At 39.3% G+C, this 21,334-nt stretch overlaps 1 protein-coding gene across 1 annotated transcript in view; it reads left to right on the top strand.

Moving 5' to 3' along the window:
* The window catches only part of DNA2 (DNA replication helicase/nuclease 2), a 67,474-nt gene extending 49,085 nt beyond the window's left edge, over positions 1-18,389 (top strand). Inside the window, exons 15-21 of the mRNA XM_008062288.2 lie at positions 7,402-7,595; positions 7,688-7,777; positions 7,856-8,060; positions 12,406-12,495; positions 13,098-13,280; positions 16,048-16,194; positions 17,412-18,389. Coding sequence (XP_008060479.1) covers positions 7,402-7,595; positions 7,688-7,777; positions 7,856-8,060; positions 12,406-12,495; positions 13,098-13,280; positions 16,048-16,194; positions 17,412-17,480 — 978 coding nt within the window. The 3' untranslated portion in view covers positions 17,481-18,389. The remainder of the gene's footprint in view (positions 1-7,401; positions 7,596-7,687; positions 7,778-7,855; positions 8,061-12,405; positions 12,496-13,097; positions 13,281-16,047; positions 16,195-17,411) is intronic.
* The last annotated feature ends 2,945 nt before the right edge of the window (positions 18,390-21,334 follow it).

Consider the following 21,334-nt stretch of genomic DNA (forward strand, 5'->3'; position numbering starts at 1 on the left):
CCAGGCGCGTCTCGAACCCGTGGGCTCAGGCAATCCACTCACCTCAGCCTCCCAAAGGTGTGGGATTACAGGCTGAGCCACAGAGCCTGGCTCCTGGCTGATTTTTTTTAAATTAAACTTTTTATTTTGAAATATTTGTAGAGTTACATGCTACTATAAGAAATTAAATAGAGAGATTGTGTGTATCTTTTATCCAGTGGCAATATCTTGCAATTCTCTAGTCCAGTATCACAACTAGGATATTGATATTGATGCAGTCAATGTTCTATTACCAAAAGATCCCTCATGTTGTGCTTTTATAGTTATACCTACTTCTCTCCTGCCCTACCCCTTTCTTAACCCCTAACAACCATTAGCCTGTTTTGTTTATAATTTTGTCATTCAAGAATGTTATGTAAATGTAGTCATACAGTGTGTAAACTTTTGGGATTGGCATTTTCACTCAGCCTAGTTCTCTGGCAAGTGTTAGATTGCAAGGTTAAGTGAATTTTCAGCTAATGTTGCAGGTTCCTGATTACTAAGGACCTCATGCTGTCTTTGATTGGCAAGAGTGATTGTTGTATGTATTTGTTTCTTTTTATTACTGAGTATATTCATAGTATGGATATTTAACAGTGTGTTTAACCATTCTCCCATTGAAAATGTGGATTGTTGCTAGTTTTTGGCTGCTGTAAGTACTCATGTGCAGATTTTTGTGTGGACATAAGTCTTCATTTCTCCGGAATTCAATATCTGGATTGTGTGGTGGTTACATGTTTATTATTATTAGTTTTTAATCTACCAAACTGTTTTTTCATAGCAGCTGTAACATTTTACATTCCTACTACCAGTGTATGAGTGGTCCTTGTCAGCATTTGGTGGTCGTACTATTTTTTTTTTTTTTTTTTTTTTGAGTCAGAGTCTTACTCTGTGTCCCAGGCTGGAGGGCAGTGGCACGCTCACAGCCACTGCAGCCTCAACCTGTTGGACTCAGGCAATCCTTCTGCCTCAGTCTTCCAAGTAGCTGGGACAAGAGGCGTGCGCCACCACACCTGGCTAATTTTTATGATTTATTATAAAGACGAGGTCTTGCCAAGTTGCCTGGGTTGGTCTCGAACCCATGGACTCAGGCAATCGTCTTGCCTAAGCCTCCCAAAGTGCTGGGATTATAGGGGTGAGCCTCTATGCCTGGCTTATACTATTTTTTATTGTAGCCATTTTGATAGGTGTGTGGTAATATCTTTTGATTTTACTCCACATTTACCCAGTGGTTAATGATGTTTTTACATACTTATTTATCATCTATATATCCTCTTTGTTGAATTATTTCTTCATATCTTTTGCCCATTTTGGATTGTTTTCTTTTCCTTTTTTTTGAGACATTGTCTAACTCTGTTGCTCAGGCTAGAGTGTAGTGGTGTGATCATAGTTCATTGCAGCTTCAAATTCCCTGGCTTAAGCGATCCTCCCACCTCAGCCTTCCTGAGTGGCTAGGACTACAGGTATACACCATCACACCCAGCTAATTTTTAAATTTGTTTGTAGAGATAGGGTCTCACTATGTTGCTCAGGCTGGTCTTGAACTCCTGGCCTCAAGCAATTCTCCCAGCTCAGCCTCCTAAAGTGCTGGGATGATAGGTGTCTGCCACCATGCCTGACCTACATTTGCTTTTTACTGTTGAGTTTTGAGAGTTCTTTATATATGCTCTAGATAGTAGTTCTTTACTGAATATGTGGTTTGCAGATATTTTTTCTACTCTGTAACTTGCTTTTCATCTTCCTCACAGGTTCTTTTCAGTGCAAAAGGTTTTAATTTGGAGGAAGTTCAGTATAGAAATGTTTTTCTTTTTCTTTCTCTCTCTCTTTATTATCCTTCAATAGAAGAAGGAAGTAATGGTTTTCTTTTATGGATTCGGGTTTTGGTATTAAGTCTAAGAACTCCTTCTCTAACTCCACATACTGAAGGTTTTCTCCTATTTTTTTTTTCCTGCTAGTCATACAGTTTTATGTTTTACATGTAAGTTTGGGACTATTTTGAGTTTCTTTTTGTGTAAAATATGAGATTTAGGTTGAGTTTTTGTTTTTGTTTTTTACCTATGGATGTCCAATTTCTCCAGCACTGTTTGTTGCAAAAGTTGTCATTCTTCTACTGAGTTTTTTTTGCACTGTGTTAAAAAATCAACTGGGCAGAGTTTAGCTAGGTGGTATATGCCTATAGTGTCTGCTACTTGGGAGACTCAGGTAAGAGAATCACTTGAGCCTAAGAGGTCAAGTCCAGCCTAAGCAACAAAGTGAGATCCTGTCTCCAAGAAAAAAAAGGTCATATTTGTGTGATGCTGAAATGCTCAACAAAATACTAACAAACTACATTTAGCAGCATATTAAAAGGATTATATACCATAACCAGATGGAATTTTTGTCCCATAATTTCAGGATTGTTCAACATATGAGCATCAATTAGTCTAACACTCCTTCATTTTGCTTTTAGCATACCTATATCATATTTGAAGTGAGTTCCTTGCAGACAGCATGTATCTGGGTCATGTTTTTTCATTTACTCTGCTAAATCTGTGGTTTTAATTGGTGTATTTAAGCCATTTACATGTATTGTAATTGACTGGGTGCAGTGGCTCATGCTTGTAATCCTAAATCTTTGGAATGTCAAGGCAGGAGAGTTGCTTGAGACCAGGAATTCAAGACCAGCCTGGACAACATAGTGAGACCTTGTCTCTATAAAAAAAACTCAAAAAATTAGCCAGGTGTGGTGGTGCCTACTTGCAATCCCAGCTGCTTGGGAGACTGAGGTGGAAGGATTGCTTGAGCCTATGAGGTCAAGGGTGTGGTGAGCCATGGTCATGTACTGCACTCCAACCTGGAAAATAGAGTGAGACCCTGACTCAAAAAATAAAAACAATACAAAATAAAACCCCACATTTATTGTAATTACTGATATATATTAGGGCTTAACTCTGCTATTTTTTTTTCCAAGTTGGAATCTCTTACTCTTTTGCCTAGGCTGGAGTGCAGAGGCATGCTCATGGCCACCTCAACCTCTACCTGCTTGGCTCAGGTGATCCTTCCACCTCAGTTTTCCAATTAGTTGGAATTGCAGGCATGTGCCACCACACCTCGCTTATTTTTTATTTATTGTAGAGATGAGGTCTAGCCAAGTTGCCCAGGCTGGTCTTGAACCCATGGACTCAGGCAATCATCTTACCTTGGCCTCCCAAAGTGCTGGGATTGTAGGCGTGAGCCATGGTGCCCAACCTGGAGATAGTTTTACAATAAGTTCCCTACATATGAGCAAGTTCCATCTCGAGAGCATGTTCATAGGTTCAATTTGTTCATAAGTCTAACAAAGTTAGCCTGGGTACTCAACTAACATAATTGGCTATATAGCATTGTGCTGGTGGTTGAATGATTCATATTATAAGAACAAGTGACATCTACCATCTTGTTGTCTTACTCCACTCAATTATTTACACTTTTGTTTTCATTGTTATTGCGTTGTGCTTAGCAGTACCAGCTACATCACTGCTGCTTTTATATTTGCTTCCAGACATTCTGGGCTTGAAATAAAGATACTGGGCTACTGTATTCTATGCAATACTGTACAGTAAAGTACACAAAAGCAGAACCACTTGTAGAGGATGTACGCATGTGACAGTATGCCAGACACACAAACTAACTTACATTATTAGACCCGCAAGTGTACATTCGCATCTTTGAAAGTTTGCAACTTGAAGGTTCATATGTAGGGGACTTAAGTACTAGGTATGAGATTCTAGGTTAACAGTACTTTTCTTTCAGTACTTGAAAAATATTCTGCCACTTTCTTCTGGCTGCCATGGTTTCTGATGAAAAATACACAGTCTCTCAAATTAGGTTTTTTGTCTATGGCAGCAGTCCCCAGTCTTTTTGGCATTGGGTCTGTTTTCTTTTTGGGGGGGGTTGGAGTCTCACACTATCACCCAGGCTGGAGTGCAATGGCACGCTTACGGCCACTGCAGCCTTGACCTGCTTGGCTCAGGTGATCCTTTCTCCCTCAGCCTTCTAAGTAGCTGGAACCATAAGCATGTACCATCATGCCCAGCTAATTTTAAAAATTTACTTATTGTAGAGATGAGGTCTTGCCAAGTTGCCCGGGCTGGTCTCGAACCAGTGAGCTCAGGCAATCCTCTCACTTCAGCCCCCCGAAGTGCTGGGATTATAGGCATGAGCCACTGTGCCCAGCCTTGGGATTGTTTTCATGGAAGACAATTTTTCCATGGAGTGGGAGTGGAGGGATGGTTTCAGGATAATTCAAGTGCATTACATTGGTTGTGCACTTCATTTCTATTGTTATTACTTTGTGATATGTAAAGAAATATATAGCATCACCACCTCAGCTCCACCTCAGATCATTAGGCATTAGATTCTCATAAGGAGGTGGCAACCTAGATCCCTCACATGTGCAGTTCACAGCAGGGTTCACGCTCCTGTGAGACTCTATTGCTACTGTTGATTTGACAGAAGGCAGAACTCAGGCAGTAATGCAAGTGATGGGGAACAGCTATAAATTCAGATGAAGCTTTGCTCGTTGCCCTCCCTTAACTTCCTGTTGTACAGTCCCATTCCGGGGCTGCTCTATAGCAAGGTGGTGTTTTCTCTGGTTGCTTTCAAGATTTTTTTTTTTTTGAGTTGGAGTCTCACTCTGTCGCCCAGACTGGAGTGCAGTGGCCGCTCCCGGCCACTGCAGCCTCGACCTGCTGGGTTCCGGCGATCCTTCCGCCTCAGCCTTCCGAGTAGCTGGAATTACAGGCGCGCTACCAAGCCCGGCTGATTTTTTGATTTATTGTAGAGATGAGGTCTCGCTTGCCCAGGCGGGTCTTGAACCCACAGGCTCCCAAGTGCGGGATTACAGGCTGAGCCACTGAACCCGGCTATTTGTTTGTTTATTGAATTGGAGTCTCGCTCTTATCGCCCAGGCTGGAGTGCAGTGGCATGCTTATGACCAATGCAGCCTCCACCTGTTGGGCTCAGGCAATCTTTCCACCTCAGCTTTCCAAGTTGCTGGAATTGTAGGCATGCACCAACATGCCTAGCTAATTTTTATTTTTATTTTTTGGATTTATTGTAGAGATGAGGTCTTCCCAAATTGCCAGGCTTGTCTCGAACTCCTGGGTTCAGGCAATCCTCTCGCCTCATCTCCCAAAGTGCTGGGATTACAGGCTTGAGCCATTCCTCCCAGCTAATTTTTTTTTTTTTAATTAAGAAAGAAAGATTTATTAAAGAGAGATACGTTGTGAAGGACACAATGGGCAGGACAGCAGCAAGAATGTCTGCTCTTTACTGCCCTAGGTTCTTGTTATAGTGAGTGATTTTTGATTGAAACGTGAGCATTTTTAATGTTATTTAAAGTTTCTGTTTTTGCTGGCCTTCTCTTAAACTGCTGAAGTAGAAGTAGAGGGTACACCATCACATTCCTGCCAGGTGGAAGTCAATGACTAGGTTCCTCACTCAACCTTCTTTGTCACACAATGTGGGAAGCTCCTCTTTACTGCTGGGCAGGGGTGGAAGTCTAGGCTACTGATGTAGTCTCCACTAACATATTGGGTTGAAGACCTTTTACCAGTTAGCAAGGATGAAAGGCCTGACACCCCACTTGGCTTTCTCCACCACTACCCTGATTGGGTATGGGCTTTCCCGTTACAGCCTTGAGAAGGGTGGAAATTTAGGCTCCTTACTCAACCTTGGCTGACTTTGTTGGTGGGGAGAGAAGGGCATGTTCTTTTTTTCTGTGATGGTTGGTTAGAGTGGTTATTATATAGAAGTTTTCTGTCTGGTAAGCTTTGCCTTTCCTGTTTCTTCTGCCAGATAGAGCAGATTTTTGTTGAAGCCCTTTTTGATTTGCATTTGTTGGTGTTCCTGAATTGCTGGCTTCCTCAGTTCCAAATCTGGAATATATCAGGCCAAAAGAAACCCAGGGGATCAACAACTATCTTGATCCTTTGGTCCTAAACTTCCTAGTTAGACTGCCTTCTCTTCACCTTTCAGAGCCTTCTTTTGTTTGTTTTATGTATATAGTGTCCAGGGTGTTTAGTTGTACCCTGTGTTAAAGAAAAGCGTTCCATCTTCCCAGAAGCAAAGTCCTGGTTGATAGTAAAAAAAAAAAAAAAAACTTTTTAGCCGGGCTTGGTGGCTCAGCCTGTAATCCCAGCACTTTGGGAAGCTGAGGTGAGTGGATTGCCTGAGCCCGCGGGTTCGAGACCCGCCTGGGCAACTTGGCAAGACCTCATCTCTACAATAAAAAAAAAAAAAAAAATTTAGCTGGGCATGGTAGTGCGTGCCTGTAGTTCCAGCTACTTGGAAGGCTGAGGCGGAAGGATCGCTGTAGCCCAGCAGGTCGAGGCTGCGGTGGCTGGGAGTGGCCACTGCATTCCAGTCTGGGCGACAGAGTGAGACTCCAACTCAAAAAAAAAACCAAACAAAAAAAACTTATTGATAAGAAAAAGAAAAAAAATTATTATTGCCTCTTGAATACCTCAGATTTCCATTTAGAAATGTTCAAATGTGAGTATTGTTGAATGTTTAGAAAATTTTCTTGGGTTTTTTTCTAGAAAAAAATATTTACTTATTTATCTATTTACTTTTGTGTCTCACTTTTTGGCCCAGGCCAAAGTGATCATGGCTCATTGCAGCCTCAACCTCCTGGGTTCAGGTGATCCTTCTACTTCAGCCTTCTGAGTAGCTGAGGCTGCAGGTGTGCACCACCATCCATGGCTAACTTTAAAAAATTTTTTTTGGTAGAGACGAGGTCTCACTATGTTGCCCAGGCTGATCTTGAACTCCTGGCCTCAAGTGATTTTCCCTCCTTGATCTCTCAAAGTACTGGCATTATAGGCATGAGTCACCATGACCAGCCTGAAAAAATTTTAATAATAAGTTTTGGATGATGTAAATGTTTCAGAATTAAATAGTACTGAAGGATTTTAGATGTTACGGGACAAAAATCTTTTCTTCGATTTTTTTTTTTGTTTTGTTTAATTTAAAAAAGATTGGGCACAGTGGCTCATACCTGTAATCCCAGCACTTTAGGTTCAGAGGTAAGAGGATTGCCTGAGCCCAGGGGTTTGAGATCAGCATGAGCAACTTGGTGAGACCTCATCTCTACAATAATAATAATAAAAAATTAGCCGGGTGTGGTGGCGCACGCCTGCAGTTCTAGCTACTTGGAAGGATTGCCTGAACCCAAGAAATTGAGGCTATGGTGGCTGTGAGTGTGCCACTGCACTCTCTGAGTGCACTCTCTCAGTGCACTGCCTGAGTGACAGAGTGAGACTCCAACTCAAAAAAAAAAGGTAATTTCAAAAACAGAATAAACTATATTTTAAAAAACTTACTCATATACATTCTAAAGTGATCTATTTTATTTGTTTTTAGCTTATAGTTGCAACAACATGTATGGGAATAAACCACCCAATATTTTCCCGTAAAACTTTTGATTTTTGTATTGTGGATGAAGCCTCTCAAATTAGCCAACCAGTTTGCCTGGGACCCCTTTTTTTTTCACGGAAATTTGTGTTGGTGGGGGATCATCAGCAGCTTCCTCCTCTGGTGCTAAACCGTGAAGCAAGGTAGGCAGACATTTAAGTGTTAATTTTATATTGGATTATTTTTAAGAGTCAGTTTTAGTATATTCAGAAGCCTGCATTTGATTTGTTGACAGAGCTCTTGGCATGAGCGAAAGCTTATTCAAGAGGCTGGAGCAGAATAAGAATGCTGTTGTACAGTTAACTGTGCAGTACCGAATGAACAGGTATTTGTAATAGCGTGAGTGCTTTTCATGTTTGTTTTCATCTACCAGAACTAAAATTATTTTTTGTAATTCTCTTAGTAAAATCATGTCCTTAAGTAATAAGCTGACCTATGAGGGAAAGCTGGAATGTGGATCAGACAAAGTGGCCAATGCAGTGATAAACCTACCTAACTTGAAGGATGTGAAGCTGGAACTGGAATTTTATGCTGATTATTCTGATAATCCTTGGTTGATTGGAGTATTTGAGCCAAACAATCCTGTTTGTTTTCTTAATACGGACAAGGTAAAAATTCTCTTTCTTTAGTTTTTCTTCTTTCATCCTATTATTTAAATATCTGAGTTTTCATTAATGTATTCTCTGTTCAAGCTTATCATTCAAAAGGCAACTAGTGTATTTCTGACACCTCAACACAAAAGAGTCTTTTCTTTTTAGAGACCTGGTATCTTTTGGAGGCAGTTTATTCTGGGGGTTGATAAATGTCAACTGATTTTTGAGGAAGGAAAGCCACAGCATGCCGTCAAGGGTATAAATTACATTACCTAGAAAAGATATTAGCAGTGATACTATCACAAGGCTGGGTTTACAAGAGGACAGAAGATAGAATAAATTGGTATCCTTTTAAAGACATTTAAAAAATAGAATTTATTTTTTAGAGTAGTTTTGGGTTCATAGCAAAATTAAGTAGAGGGTACAAAGATTTCCCACATGCTCCTGTCCCCATATGTATGTGATAAAAACCTTTTTACAAACCGGTCATTAAACAGAAATCTTCACAGGGTCTTTAAATGACTTTATTCTTATTTCTAGGAACTAAGAACAAAGTTTTGGTCCTGTGTTCTGACAGTTTGTTTTATATAGTGCTTCTTAGCATTTGAGTTTGAAGTCTTTACATAAGTTCACATAAAAATATGGTGACCAATTATATGTATGTATATTACTCTAAAATAGCTATCTGTGCCTTTTGTTGCTATTAAGATAGGTAGAAGCTGGGCTTGGTGGCTCATACCTGTAATCCCAGCACTTTGGGAGGTGGAGGCAGGAAGATTGCCTGAGTCCAGGGGTTTGAGACCAGCCTGGGCAACTTGGCGAGACCTTGTCTCTACAATAAATCAAAACTATCTGGATGTGGTGGCGTATGCCTGTAGTTCCAGCTACTTGGAAGGCTGAAGCAGAAGGATCGCCTGAGCCCAGCAGGTCAAGGCTTCTGTGGCTGTGAGTATGTCACTGTCCTCCAGCCTGGGTGACAGAGAGAGACTTCGACTCAAAAAAGGAAAAAAGAAAAAGATAGGTAGAGCCAGCTGGTTGTTAAAAATAAGTCCTTGCTGCAAATCTGTGATGGACTTTTCCTCTTTTAGATATTAGCCTTTAGCAATTCAAGTTCAAGAGTTAACACCTGAGGGTAGGCAGACTCTGGGAAATTTATCCAGATAAACTGCTTTTGCAAATGACTGCTTTTATAAACCACAATTCCAGTTTTTAAATTGTAATTTACAATTATATCCCTCACCAATGATCACTCAGGATCTTTGTTTTTGCTGATCTTTCTTTTAGCAGCAGGATTCCAAATAAATTGAATTAAAAATAATGAAGGTTGCTTAGGGATAATGTAGTAGAAGTAGTCCTTGGAGAGTTTTTTCAGGTATGTAGCGGTTTCATCTGCTCCATTATTTGTAAAAAAAAAAAAAAAAATTGGGGAGCAAGAAGGAGCAGAAATATTAGAGCTGAATCAAAGTTTGAATCCTAGTACAATGGTTTATTGTGAAGTTTTGGGCAAGTTACTTATCTTTTCTGACTTTGATTCCTGTAAAATGGGGGATAACTAGGTAAAGTATGTGAAGCTCAGTGTGACGTCAACTTTCCTTGATATTTTAGCCTGAACCGTAGTATGCTTAAGATGGATTGCCTCGGCATGGCTTTCCGAAAGTGACTGATACCACTCTTTTTTGTTGATTCTTTCACCTTCAACTTTTTTTTTTGATCTTGCAACTTTAACTTTTTAAAATTTATTTTTAATTTTGGCTTCAATAGCTTTAGGGGATACAAATGGTTTTTGGTTACATAGATGCATTGTATAGTGGCAAAGAGGTCTGAACTTTAAGTGTACCCATAACCCCCACCTGTGTCCATCATACCTGATATTTTTCATCCCTTCCCCCCTTCCCACTCTGCCCCTTCTAAGTCTCTAATGTCCATTTTACCATTATATATGCCTTTACAGTTCCTTAGTTTAGCTTCTACTTATATACAAGAACATACAGTATTTGGTTTTTTGTTGCTATGTTACTTCTCTTAGGATGATGGTCTCCAATTGCATCCAGGTTGCTGCAAAAGACATTCTTTTTTTAATAGATGATTAGTATTCTCTGTGTGTGTGTGTGTGTGTGTGTGTGTGTGTGTATACACACCACATTTTCATTATCCACTGATTATTTGATGGGCACTTCGATTGATGCCACATCTTTGCAATTGTGAATTGTGCTGCGATGAACAAGTGATGCAGGTGATTTTGTATAATGACCTGTTTCTTTGGGTAGATTCTAAGTAGTGGGGTTGCTGGATTGACTGTAGATATACTTTTAGTTCTTTGAGAAATCTCCATACTGATTTCTATTGACGTTGTACTAATTTACGCTCCAAACAACCATGTGTGCCAACATCTATTGCTTTTTGGTTTTTAAATAACGGCCATTCTAACTGGTGCAAGGTGTTTAACTCATTGTGGTTTTAATTTGCATTTCCCTGTTGATTAGTGATGTTGAGCATTTTTTCATGTTTGTTGGCCATTTGTGTATCTTTTTTCAAGAAGTGTCTGTTCATGTTGTTTGGACATTTTTTAATGGGGTTATCTGCTTTTTAAAAAGTAGGGTTATGTGATTTGTTTGAGTTCTTGGTAGATTCTGAATATTAGTCTTTTGTTGGATGTATAGTTTGTGAATATCTTCTCCCATTCTGTAGGTTGCCTGTTTGCTGTGTTGATGATTTCTTTTGCTGGACAGAAGCTTTTTAGTTTAATTAATTCCCACTAATTAATTTTTGTTGCATTTGCTTTTGGGATCTTAGCCATAAATTCTTTTCCTAGGCCAATGTTCAGAAGAGTTTTTCCTAGGTTTCTTTTAGGATTTTTATGGCTTTAGGTCTGACATTTAAATCTTTAATCTATCTTGAGTTAACCTTTTATATGGTAAGAGAGGGATTAAGTTTCATTTTTCCGCATGTGGCTATCCAATTTTACTATCGCCACTTGTTGAATAGGATGTTCTTTCCACAGTGTATGCCCTGTTGAAGAGCAATTGGTTGTAGGTATTTGGGTTTATTTCTGAATTCTCTATTTTGTTCCATTGGTCCATGTGTCTGCTCTTTTATGAGTAACATGCTGCTTTGGTTATGATACTCTTGCAGTATAATTTGAAATTGGGTAATGTGATGCCTACAGCTTTGGTCTTTTTGCTTAGGATTGTTTTGGCTATTCCAGCTTTTTTGGTTCCATATGAATTTTAGGATTGATTTTTCTAATTCTGTGAAAAATAATATTGGGAGTTTACTAGGGATTATGTTTACTCTGTAGGTTACTTTGGGTAATATGGTTATTTTTACAATGCTGATTCTTCTAATCCATGAGCATAGGATGTTTTTCCATTTGTTTGTGTCATCTGTAATTTCTTTCTTTTTTGTTTTTGTTTTGTATTTTTTAGTCGGAGTCTCACTCTGTCCTCCAGGCTGGAGTACAGTGGCACATTCACAGCCACTGCAACCTTGACCTGCTGGGCTCAGGTGATCCTTCCACCTCAATCTTCCAAGTAGCTAGAACTATAGGCGTACGCCACATACTCTGCTAATTTTTTGGCTTATTGTAGGGACGAGGTCTTGCCATGTTGCCTAGGTCGGTCTTGAATCCATGGGCTCAGGCAGTCCTCTTGTCTCTACTTCCCAAAGTACTGGGATTATAGGTGTGAGCCACCACTCCCAGGTTATAATTTCCTTCATCAATGTTTTGTAGTTCTCCTTGTAGAGATCTTTTACCTCCATGGTTAAATATATTCCTAAGTATTTTAGTTTTTTGGCAGCTATTGTAAATGGAATTGAGTTCTTGATTTGATTCTTAGTTTGGTCGCTGTTGGTGTATAGCAGTGCTGTGATTTGTGTGTGTTGATTTTTGTATCCTGAGACTATTGAATTTATTTATGAAGTCCAAGAGTCTTTTGGAGGAGGTGTAAAATCATATCATCAGCTGGGCATGGTGGCTTACACATGTAATCCCAGCACATTGGGAGGCTGAGGTGGGAAGATTGTTTGAGTTCAGGAATTTGAGACCAGACTGAGTAACATAGCAAGACCTCATTTTTAAAAAAAATTTAAAAATAAAATATTAAGTTAAAATAATTAAAAGATCATATCATCAGCATACATGGATAGTTTGATTTCTTCATTTCCAATTTGGATAACCTTTATTTCTTTCTCTTGTTTGCTTGCTTTGGCTAGGACTTTTTCATCTTCAACTTTTAAGACAAAGATATTTTTCATCTGTCTCCAAATCTGGTAGTATAGTCTTTGTGGCCACCTGTGTACTCACAGTACTCTTAACTTTGGAGCTTGTGTTTATAAGCAGGCTGTATATTTTTCTACTTAGGTTCCAGCACCAGAGCAAGTTGAAAAAGGTGGTGTGAGCAATATAACAGAAGCCAAACTCGTAGTTTTCCTGACCTCCATTTTTATTAAGGTAATTTAGAATTCTTAAGGCTAATAAATACTAAAGTGCAGAGCAATAAAATATTAGATTGTAAGAAACTTATGATCTGGTATTAATCCTTGCTTATTATGATAAGGGAGACTGAAGCCCAGTTGTTTTTATTTGAGAAAACTTACCTAAGACGTGATCTTTTTATAATGGCACTGGAGTTTTTCTTTATTATAAGTTTTTGTAATATCAGGTAATTCTGATTGTGTCAATACTGTGCTATAATCAGAGTGATTGGGAATCGGAAGCTTTCCTATGTAAGGGACAGCAGAAAGTGAAATATATTTCTTTGTACTTTTTTTGTGTGTGGCTGTATTATTTTAGTAGCATACAAACCATTATGCTGCCATGAACCTCTAAAAATCAAGGGAGCAATGTCTAAGGAATTATTTTATCATGGGAAATATGAACATAGATTTAGAGGAACTTCAATAATCATATTTAGTCCTTGAGATACGAACATCTGTTCTAAACATCAATCATTTGGGCACATAGTATAAACATTTAATTTGATAAATTCAGAAAAAGCTTAAAAATCTTAAAATTGAGATTTTTCATTTTAAATCATGTCCTTTTCTGTTTAGGCTGGATGTTTTCCCTCTGATATTGGTATCATTGCACCATACAGACAGCAGTTAAAGGTCATCAGTGATTTATTGGCACATTCTTCTACTGGGATGGTTGAAGTTAACACAGTAGACAAATACCAAGGAAGAGACAAAAGTGTTGTCCTAGTATCTTTTGTTAGAAGTAATAAGGATGGAACTGTGAGTTAATTTTATTTGCTACCTATTCATTTGTGGCGTCTCATTCTCCTTTTTAAAATTGTAGTTTAAAAAACATACTAATTTACCATCTTAACCCTTTTGAAGTGTATAGTTCAGTAGTGTTAAGTGTATCCACATTGCTGTTCATCAGATCTCTAGAACTTTTTCATTTTTCAAATCTAAGACGCTGTTCTCATGATCAACAATCCATTTCCCTCTCTCCTTGGCCCCTGTTACCGTCATTCCATGTTTTGTCTCTGTGAATTTGACGACTCTAGGTATCTCATATACATGGAGTCACACAGTATTAGCCAACTAGTTTACCCATATTGTAGCATGTGACAGAATTTACTTCCTTTTTAAGGCTGAATAATATTTCATTGTCTCTATATACCACATTTTATTTATTCATTCATTAGTCGACATTTGGGTTGCTTCCACCTCTTAGCTGTTGTGTTTGAGGTATTTTATTTTATCTTATTTTATTGAGTCAGAGTCTCACTCTGATTCCTAGGCTGGAGTACATTGACACGCTCATGGCCACTGCAACCTCAACCTGCTGGACTCAGGTGATCCTTCTGTCTTAGTCTTCCAAGTAGCTGGAACCACAGGTGTGTACCACCATGCCTGGCTAATTTTTCTGATTTATTATGGAGACAAGGTCTCACCAAGTTGCCCAGGCTGGTCTCGAAGCCCTGGGCCAGGCAGTCCTCTCACCTCTACCTCCCAAAGTGCTGGGATTACAGGCGTGAGCCACCGTGCCTGGCAAGGTATTTTAAACATAAAGGCTTTCCTGTATACTTTTAAATTTATGGATAATAACAGGTTTTATTTTAGTATTATTTTTTGTTTTTGCCTCTCCTTGATTCATTTTTCCTGACTACCTAATCTATCTATAATGTCTTTAAAAAATATACATAATAAGCCGGGCTCGGTGGCTCAGCCTGTAATCCCACGCCTTTGGGAGGCTGAGGTAAGTGGATTGCCTGAGCCCGCGGGTTCGAGACCCGCCTGGGCAGGCGAGACCTCATCTCCACAATAAATCAAAAAAATTAGCTGGGCGTGGTAGCGCGTGCCTGTAGTTCCAGCTACTCGGAAGGCTGAGGCGGGAGGATAGTGGGAGCCCAGCAGGCCGAGGCTGTGGTGGCCGGCGGCAGCCACTGCACTCCAGTCTGGGCGACAGTGAGACTCCAACACACACACACACACACACAATAGAAATTCTCCTACTCCTCACTCATCTACTCAATTCTTACTACACAGATAATCACATTTTGGGGTTTTTTTTTTTTAAACATCCTAGGTAATAGAAAAACTATTTTGGACTTTGCTTTTCTTAATAAAATGTCTTAGAGATCTTTCCATGTGAGTACACAGAGGGATTATTCTATCCTTACATTTGCGTAGATGTTCATTGTACAGACACCTTATCATATATTTAATCAGTCTCCTGATCTTTTACTGTAATAATTTTTATCACTATTACAAAAAATAATACAGTGAATGGAGATAGCTTCAGTTCTGTGTTTTTATTATATGTATTCAACAATTTTAAATTATAGCTAGGGAATCATAACATAAAATAATTTGAAGTTGACATTGTGGGCTACTTTTCTCAAATACCCAGAATTTTAAATGTGTTTTTGAATTTTTCTTTATTTTTTATTTTTTGAGTTGGAGTCTCACTCTGTCGCCCAGACTGGAGTGCAGTGGCCGCTCCCGGCCACCGCAGCCTCCACCTGCTGGGCTCCCGCGATCCTTCTGCCTCAGCCTTCCACGTAGTTGGAACTACAGGCGCGCGCTACCATGCTCGGCTGATTTTTTGATTTATTGTAGAGATGAGGTCTTGCCTGCCCAGGCAGGTCTCGAACCTCGGGGGCTCAGGCCTTTCTTTTTTTTTGAGTTGGAGCCTCACTCTGTCACCCAGACTGGAGTGCAGTGGCCGCTCCCGGCCACCGCAGCCTCGACCTGCTGGGCTCCGGCGATCCTTCCTCCTCAGCCTTCCAAGTAGCTGGAACTACAGGCGCGCGCTACCACGCCCGGCTCATTTTGATTTATTGTAGAGATGAGGTCTCGCCAAGTTGCCCAGGTGGGTCTTGAACCCACAGGCTCAGGCAATCCACTCACCTTGGCCTCCCAAAGTGCTGGGATTACAGGCTGAGCCACCGCGCCCGACCTAGCTTGTTCTTCTTAATGGCTGCTTAGTATTCCATTATGTGGACCCCATTATTTATATAATCATTATTTTCCTTTCTTTGACGTTTAGATTATTCTCAAGTTTTTGCTAGTAGTAAATCAATCTGTAGTGAATTATTTTTACACACAAATGTGTGTGAGCATTTCTGACTTTTTTTTTTTTGAGTTGGAGTCTCACTCTGTCGCCCAGACTGGAGTGCAGCGGCTGCTCCTGGCCACTGCAGCCTCGACCTGCTGGGCTCCGGTGATCCTTCCACCTCAGCCTTCCAAGTAGCTGGAACTATAGGTGCGTGCTACCACGCCCGGCTAATTTTTTGATTTATTGTAGAGATGAGGTCTCGCCAAGTTGCCCAAGTGGGCTTGAACCCTCAGGCTCAGGCAATCCACTCACCTAAGCCTCCCAAAGCGCGGGATTACAGGCTGAGCCATCGAGCCCTATTTGATGAATCTTTCTTATATCGGTGTTTTAAAAGTAGGAAAACATTTCAAGACAAGTCATGTTCTTTGTCAGAACAAACTCAAATATATATTACAAGAAGACTGTAATAATTAAAACTTATATTTCTTACAGTGTGGTGAACTCTTGAAAGATTGGCGACGTCTTAATGTTGCTATAACCAGAGCCAAACATAAACTGATTCTCCTGGGGTGTGTGCCCTCACTAAACTGCTATCCTCCTTTGGAGAAGCTTTTTTACCATCTAAACTCAGAAAAATTAATATCCTTTTTGTGTTGTGTGTAGTTTCATTTGATTGTGCTACTGTGAGTACTTTATGTACTTGAATACATTAAAATTCACTGTCTTGGGGTTTCCACAGACATATTCCAGAGATTTGATTCTACAGAGGAAAGAGAAAACAACGTATAGGAAGTAAAGTTAAGATAATAATGAAAAAATGAATGTGTTAGAGAAGGATGGTTTGTGAGGTAAGAAAGGGAAAGGAAAAGACTTCATCAGTTGTCCTAGAACAACCACATGTAGGAAAATGGTTATCCCTTCTGCTCATCTTACCTCAAATTTATAACCTTTGTAAACCAGGATAAATGACTGTATTTTAAAAATGGAGAATTATTTCTTTTCATTTAGATTATTTTAAAAATAGCTCATTAAATAAATTTACATGAAGGTCTGAAAGGCCAAGATGTATAAATCTTATTGCTTAAGTATATAATTATCTATAAAGTGCCATAAAGATCTTTTTTTTTTTTTTTTTGAGTTGGAGTCTCAGTCGCCCAGACTGGAGTGCAGTGGCCGCTCCCGGCCACCGCAGCCTCGACCTGCTGGGCTCCGGCGATCCTTCCGCCTCAGCCTTCCAAGTAGCCGGAATTACAGGCATGCGCTACCACGTCCAGCTGATTTTTTGATTTATTGTAGAGATGAGGTCTCGCTGCCCAGGCGGGTCTCGAACCCGCGGGCTCAGGCAATCCACTCACCTCAGCCTCCCAAAGGCACGGGATTACAGGCTGAGCCACCGAGCCCGGCATGATCTTTATTTTTTCATAGTCCTGTAAACCAAATTATTATTATTATTATTATTATTATTATTATTATTTTTGAGTCAGAGTCTCACTCTGTCACCCAGGCTGGAGTGCAGTTACATGATCATGACCACTGTAGTCTTGACCTGCTGGTCTTAGGCAATCTTTCTGCCTCAGCCTTCCTAGTAACTGGGACTACGGGTGTGCACCATGATACCTGGCTAATTTTTTTTTTAATTGTAGAGACAAGGTCTCACGATGTTGCCCCAGGCTGATCTTGAGAACTACTGGGCTCAGGCAGTCCTCTCACATTGACCTCTCAAAGCTTTAGGATTAAGGCGTGAGCCACCGTGCCCGGCCCTGTAAACCAAATTATAAAATATTAAATAATGATGTCATAAGTGTTTTTGTGCAATTGCATATTGTGTTAAATATATCTTCCTTAATTTATTTTACATAATTGATCTTCCATCAAGGGAACATGAAAGTCTTTGTCACATATTGAATGGTTTTCCAAGAGTATAAGACACTATTTTCCTTGTCTTTTCATCCTAGGGCAGTGTTCCTTCTAGCTATAGTACCTAATGTTCATAATTTTGGTTTGTAGTACCTGGTTAGACTGTGAAGATAACTTTTTTAACACAGTATTTATTTTTTTATGTACAGGTATATCCAAAACTGTGAAAACTCTAAATTTAAAGGTACTATACATATGTTTTATGTGATCTAGAAAAAGAGTTTGACAAATTTTTTACCAGCTTTAAAGATAGATTAACTCTTGGGTCTGAGCCTCAAATTCATTTTTAAGTTTAAAATTTCAGGACTAATTTCGTTTTGTAGATGTAACTGTAAGAACTTTATTTGAAAGACCAGATAAAGAGAGTTGATTTATTTTCATCAATGAAGCACAATCTTGTGATGATGAAAACATAGATTCTTTCCTGTATTTTGAGGTCCCTGATTCAAAGGCCATCTTGCTGATGTGTTTTCTGACTTTGCTTTTTGGTATCAGATAGATTTTTCACTTTTAAATTATGACATGAATTAATTATTTTAACTAATTTTTTATCCCCCATCATCCTCATTTTTATTTTCAGTATTTCCCTATTCTAGAGTAGATTTTGATATAAAAGAAAATAATACTCTTCTTTTGAGAACAAATTTTGCCTTTTGAATTGATGACAAATTAAAAAGATATATCCCTTTTTTCACCCATATTCTCATGCCCCTGTGTTTGGGGGACATTACTCAGTTTTCCCTTTTTTGATGTTGTAAAGATGTTGCAAACCAAAATGACCTCCAAGTGATTATTTATATGGTGACAGATTTTTAACCTCAGTGTATCCATCTTCTGGGGGGACATCTTTGAAGGCTTTTTAAAAAATGGATGTTAAATATGTTAAAATGTTTGCTTCTACCTCAGGTTTTAAAAAATTGTTTCTTGGTTTTAATTTAATAAATTGTTTTCTACTATTGGATCTTACTGTGTCAATTATTGTTCATTCTGAATAATAAGTTCAGGCTGTCCAGCACTTTTTCGAGTAGTGATAAATGAAATATTGATCATGCTGTATAACTGAAACCAAGGAATATTGATACTGTAAAGAGATTTATGAGGGACACACAGGATGGGCTTGATCACGGAGTTATTATAGATGAAACAGGAGAAACCAGAAAGATTGCTGTGATAGGGTTTAAATATTAGTTAGATATCATGAGGAAGAAATCATCAGGAAGAAATCTCAGATAGTAATTTTAGTTCCTGGGAATGAAATGAATGATAACGTTCTATTGGTTTAGCCAATGGTTGCTTCATTATGGGTTTGTACAGCTTGGAAAGTAAAGCACCATAGAAGAAGAGCCTGGTGAGGAGTTTCATGTTTCCTGCCATTTTTGGACCTGTCTTGGTCACAAGATTCTAGCCATTTAATTATTTAAAAGAGTAATAAGGATACCTCTTCTCTGTATGAGGTGCTGTGAGTTGGAGACTTGGGTTAAATACAGACCAGACCCTCAAGTTGCTAATAGTGCAGCACAAGTATGACATCATGCTAAGCACTGAGAACGGTCGTGGCTTCTAATCGTTAACATTACTGAGCACTCACTTTGTCAGATGAAAAGCACCATTGCCTAGACAAGGCTTTCTTTGTTAGAGTAGAAAGCCAGGCTCAGTCAGTTCAGTGTTCCCGCCTCCCGACCTCTCACTCTTGCTGCTGCCTCTGATTCCTTTTTTTTCTCATCCTTCTCTCCCTAAAGGCAGGTTTTCCTCAGAACTCTAAGTCTGGTTTGCTTCTCTTTTTACTCCTTGGACAGTCAGTGGCTTCAACCATCACCTATGGGGCTGTTTACCAAACCTATACTCCACCCTGTCTTCCAGGTTCTAGTTACATAACTGCCTTCCAGCCTATCCCTTCAGAATATTCTGTGATCACTTCAGACTCAGTACAAAGAGATTGGAAATTTCCATCTTCATCTAATGCCTTCCTCCTGTGATCCCTATTTCTGTAAATGACATCATCTCACAGTTCTCTGAGCTTAAAAGTCTTGGCATAATTTTTCTTTCTTAAAATACTTTTTTTCCCCTTCTAATTACAGAGCAGTACATGATTTTAGTGATTATTTCAAAGACGACAGATTTTAGAAAATGAAAATTCTTCATACTTTCATCCTCTAGTAATCACTCGTAGTTTGCTGTGTGATGATCTGGACTAGTGTTTAAACCAAAATTACCAAAACTCACAATAAGAAATGCATTTTACATTATGACTTAATGTAGATTTGTGTATATGTATGCATTGGAAGCAGTACTTTCATGAAATATTTACCCTTTTTAATATATGATACACCCTAATATTTTCCACTCTGTTCCATTAAAAACAAAGCTGATTGCAATCTATTAAAATTGCTTTCATGTCCCACTTAGTGGGTTAGAACCATGGTTTCTAACAGATTATTCTTTAATACAGCTTTGAGTATTTGTTCTGTGCATGCCTTTTCCTTTTCCCATTTGATGTGCTCTCTGCCTAGATTTGTCTATTCCTCTATTACCATTTATGCAGCTCTCCCCAGCTGGAAAGACTTTAAGATGCCACCTTTTCCAAAAAACCTTTTCTGATTTTTCTTTCCCTGCCAAAGGAATTATCTTCATCTTTATACAGTACTATACATGGGTTTATAGCATTTACTGCTTTTGTTAACAGCAATCCTAATTAGTAGCTTTTAAATGCAATATAACTTTTCATAGATATTCTCCTAATTGCCTTAAATCCTGTAGAGTAACTAGATAGATATTCTGTATTGGCATGTGACCCTGGGTCGGTCATTGCCAGAGCCTAGTTAGCAATTTTCCCCAGCCATTAATGTGTTCTCCCCCTTAGTGTAGTAACATTTTCTAGGTGGCATACAATGTTCAGAAGCATTATAGTTGTCACTGTAAGACAATCATGTCTTGGGCCAGCTGGGGCTATGGCTGAAAGCTCTGTGGTAGGATTTGGCAAGCTGGTTCACCTGAATTCAAGGGATCACTTTGCTTATTAAAAAGATCACTTATAGGCTGGGCTCGGTGGCTCAGCCTATAATCCCAGCACTTTGAGAGGCCAAGGCGAGTGGATTGCCTGAGCCCGTGGGTTTGAGACCAGCCTAGGCAAGTTGGTGAGACCTCGTTTACAATAAATAAATAAAAGTTAGCCAAGTGTGGTTGTGTGTGCCTGTAGTTCCGGCTACTTGGAAAGCTGAGGTGGAAAGATTGCCAGAGCCCAGCAGGTCGACTCTGGGGTGGCCATGAGCGTACCACTGCACTCCAGCTCCAGCCTGGGTGACAGAGTGAGACTCTAACTCAAAAAAAAAAAAAAAAAAAAATCCCTTATAACTAGTAGGATATGTGATGGACCCAGGGGATGAAGTCCAACTTTTAGCACGTACATTGATATTGCTGTGGCACATAATGAAAGATTTTTCCATTGATTTTCTTTTTTTTTTTTTCTTTATTAGCTTACCCTGTGATGAGCTTTAAAAAAAATTATAAAACTTACCTAGCTGTGATGGTGTCTGTACCTGTAATCCCAGCTTAGGAGACTGAGGTGGGAGGAAAGGTTGAGTACAGGAGTTCAAAGCTATAGTGTATGATGATTGTGGCTATGAATGGCCACTGCACTCCAGCCTGGGCAACACAGCAAGACCCTGTCTCAAAAAAAAAAAAAAAAGATATATATCTGCATTTAAAAGAAAATGCCAAGCTATGGTGTGTTTCTTGGCTTTGGCCCCCTTCCCTACCTTGGGGAGGTGAATCTTCTCTTTCTCTCTCTCTCTAATTTTTTTTGTTTTTGTGGAGGTGCCAGGCAATGAATCTAATTTACTTTTTTTTTTTTTTTTTTTTTTGG

This window comes from Carlito syrichta, unplaced genomic scaffold (assembly GCF_000164805.1).
Source record: "Carlito syrichta isolate Samal-C Ts95f unplaced genomic scaffold, Tarsius_syrichta-2.0.1 Scaffold305686, whole genome shotgun sequence".
Taxonomy (NCBI): Eukaryota; Metazoa; Chordata; class Mammalia; order Primates; family Tarsiidae; genus Carlito; species Carlito syrichta.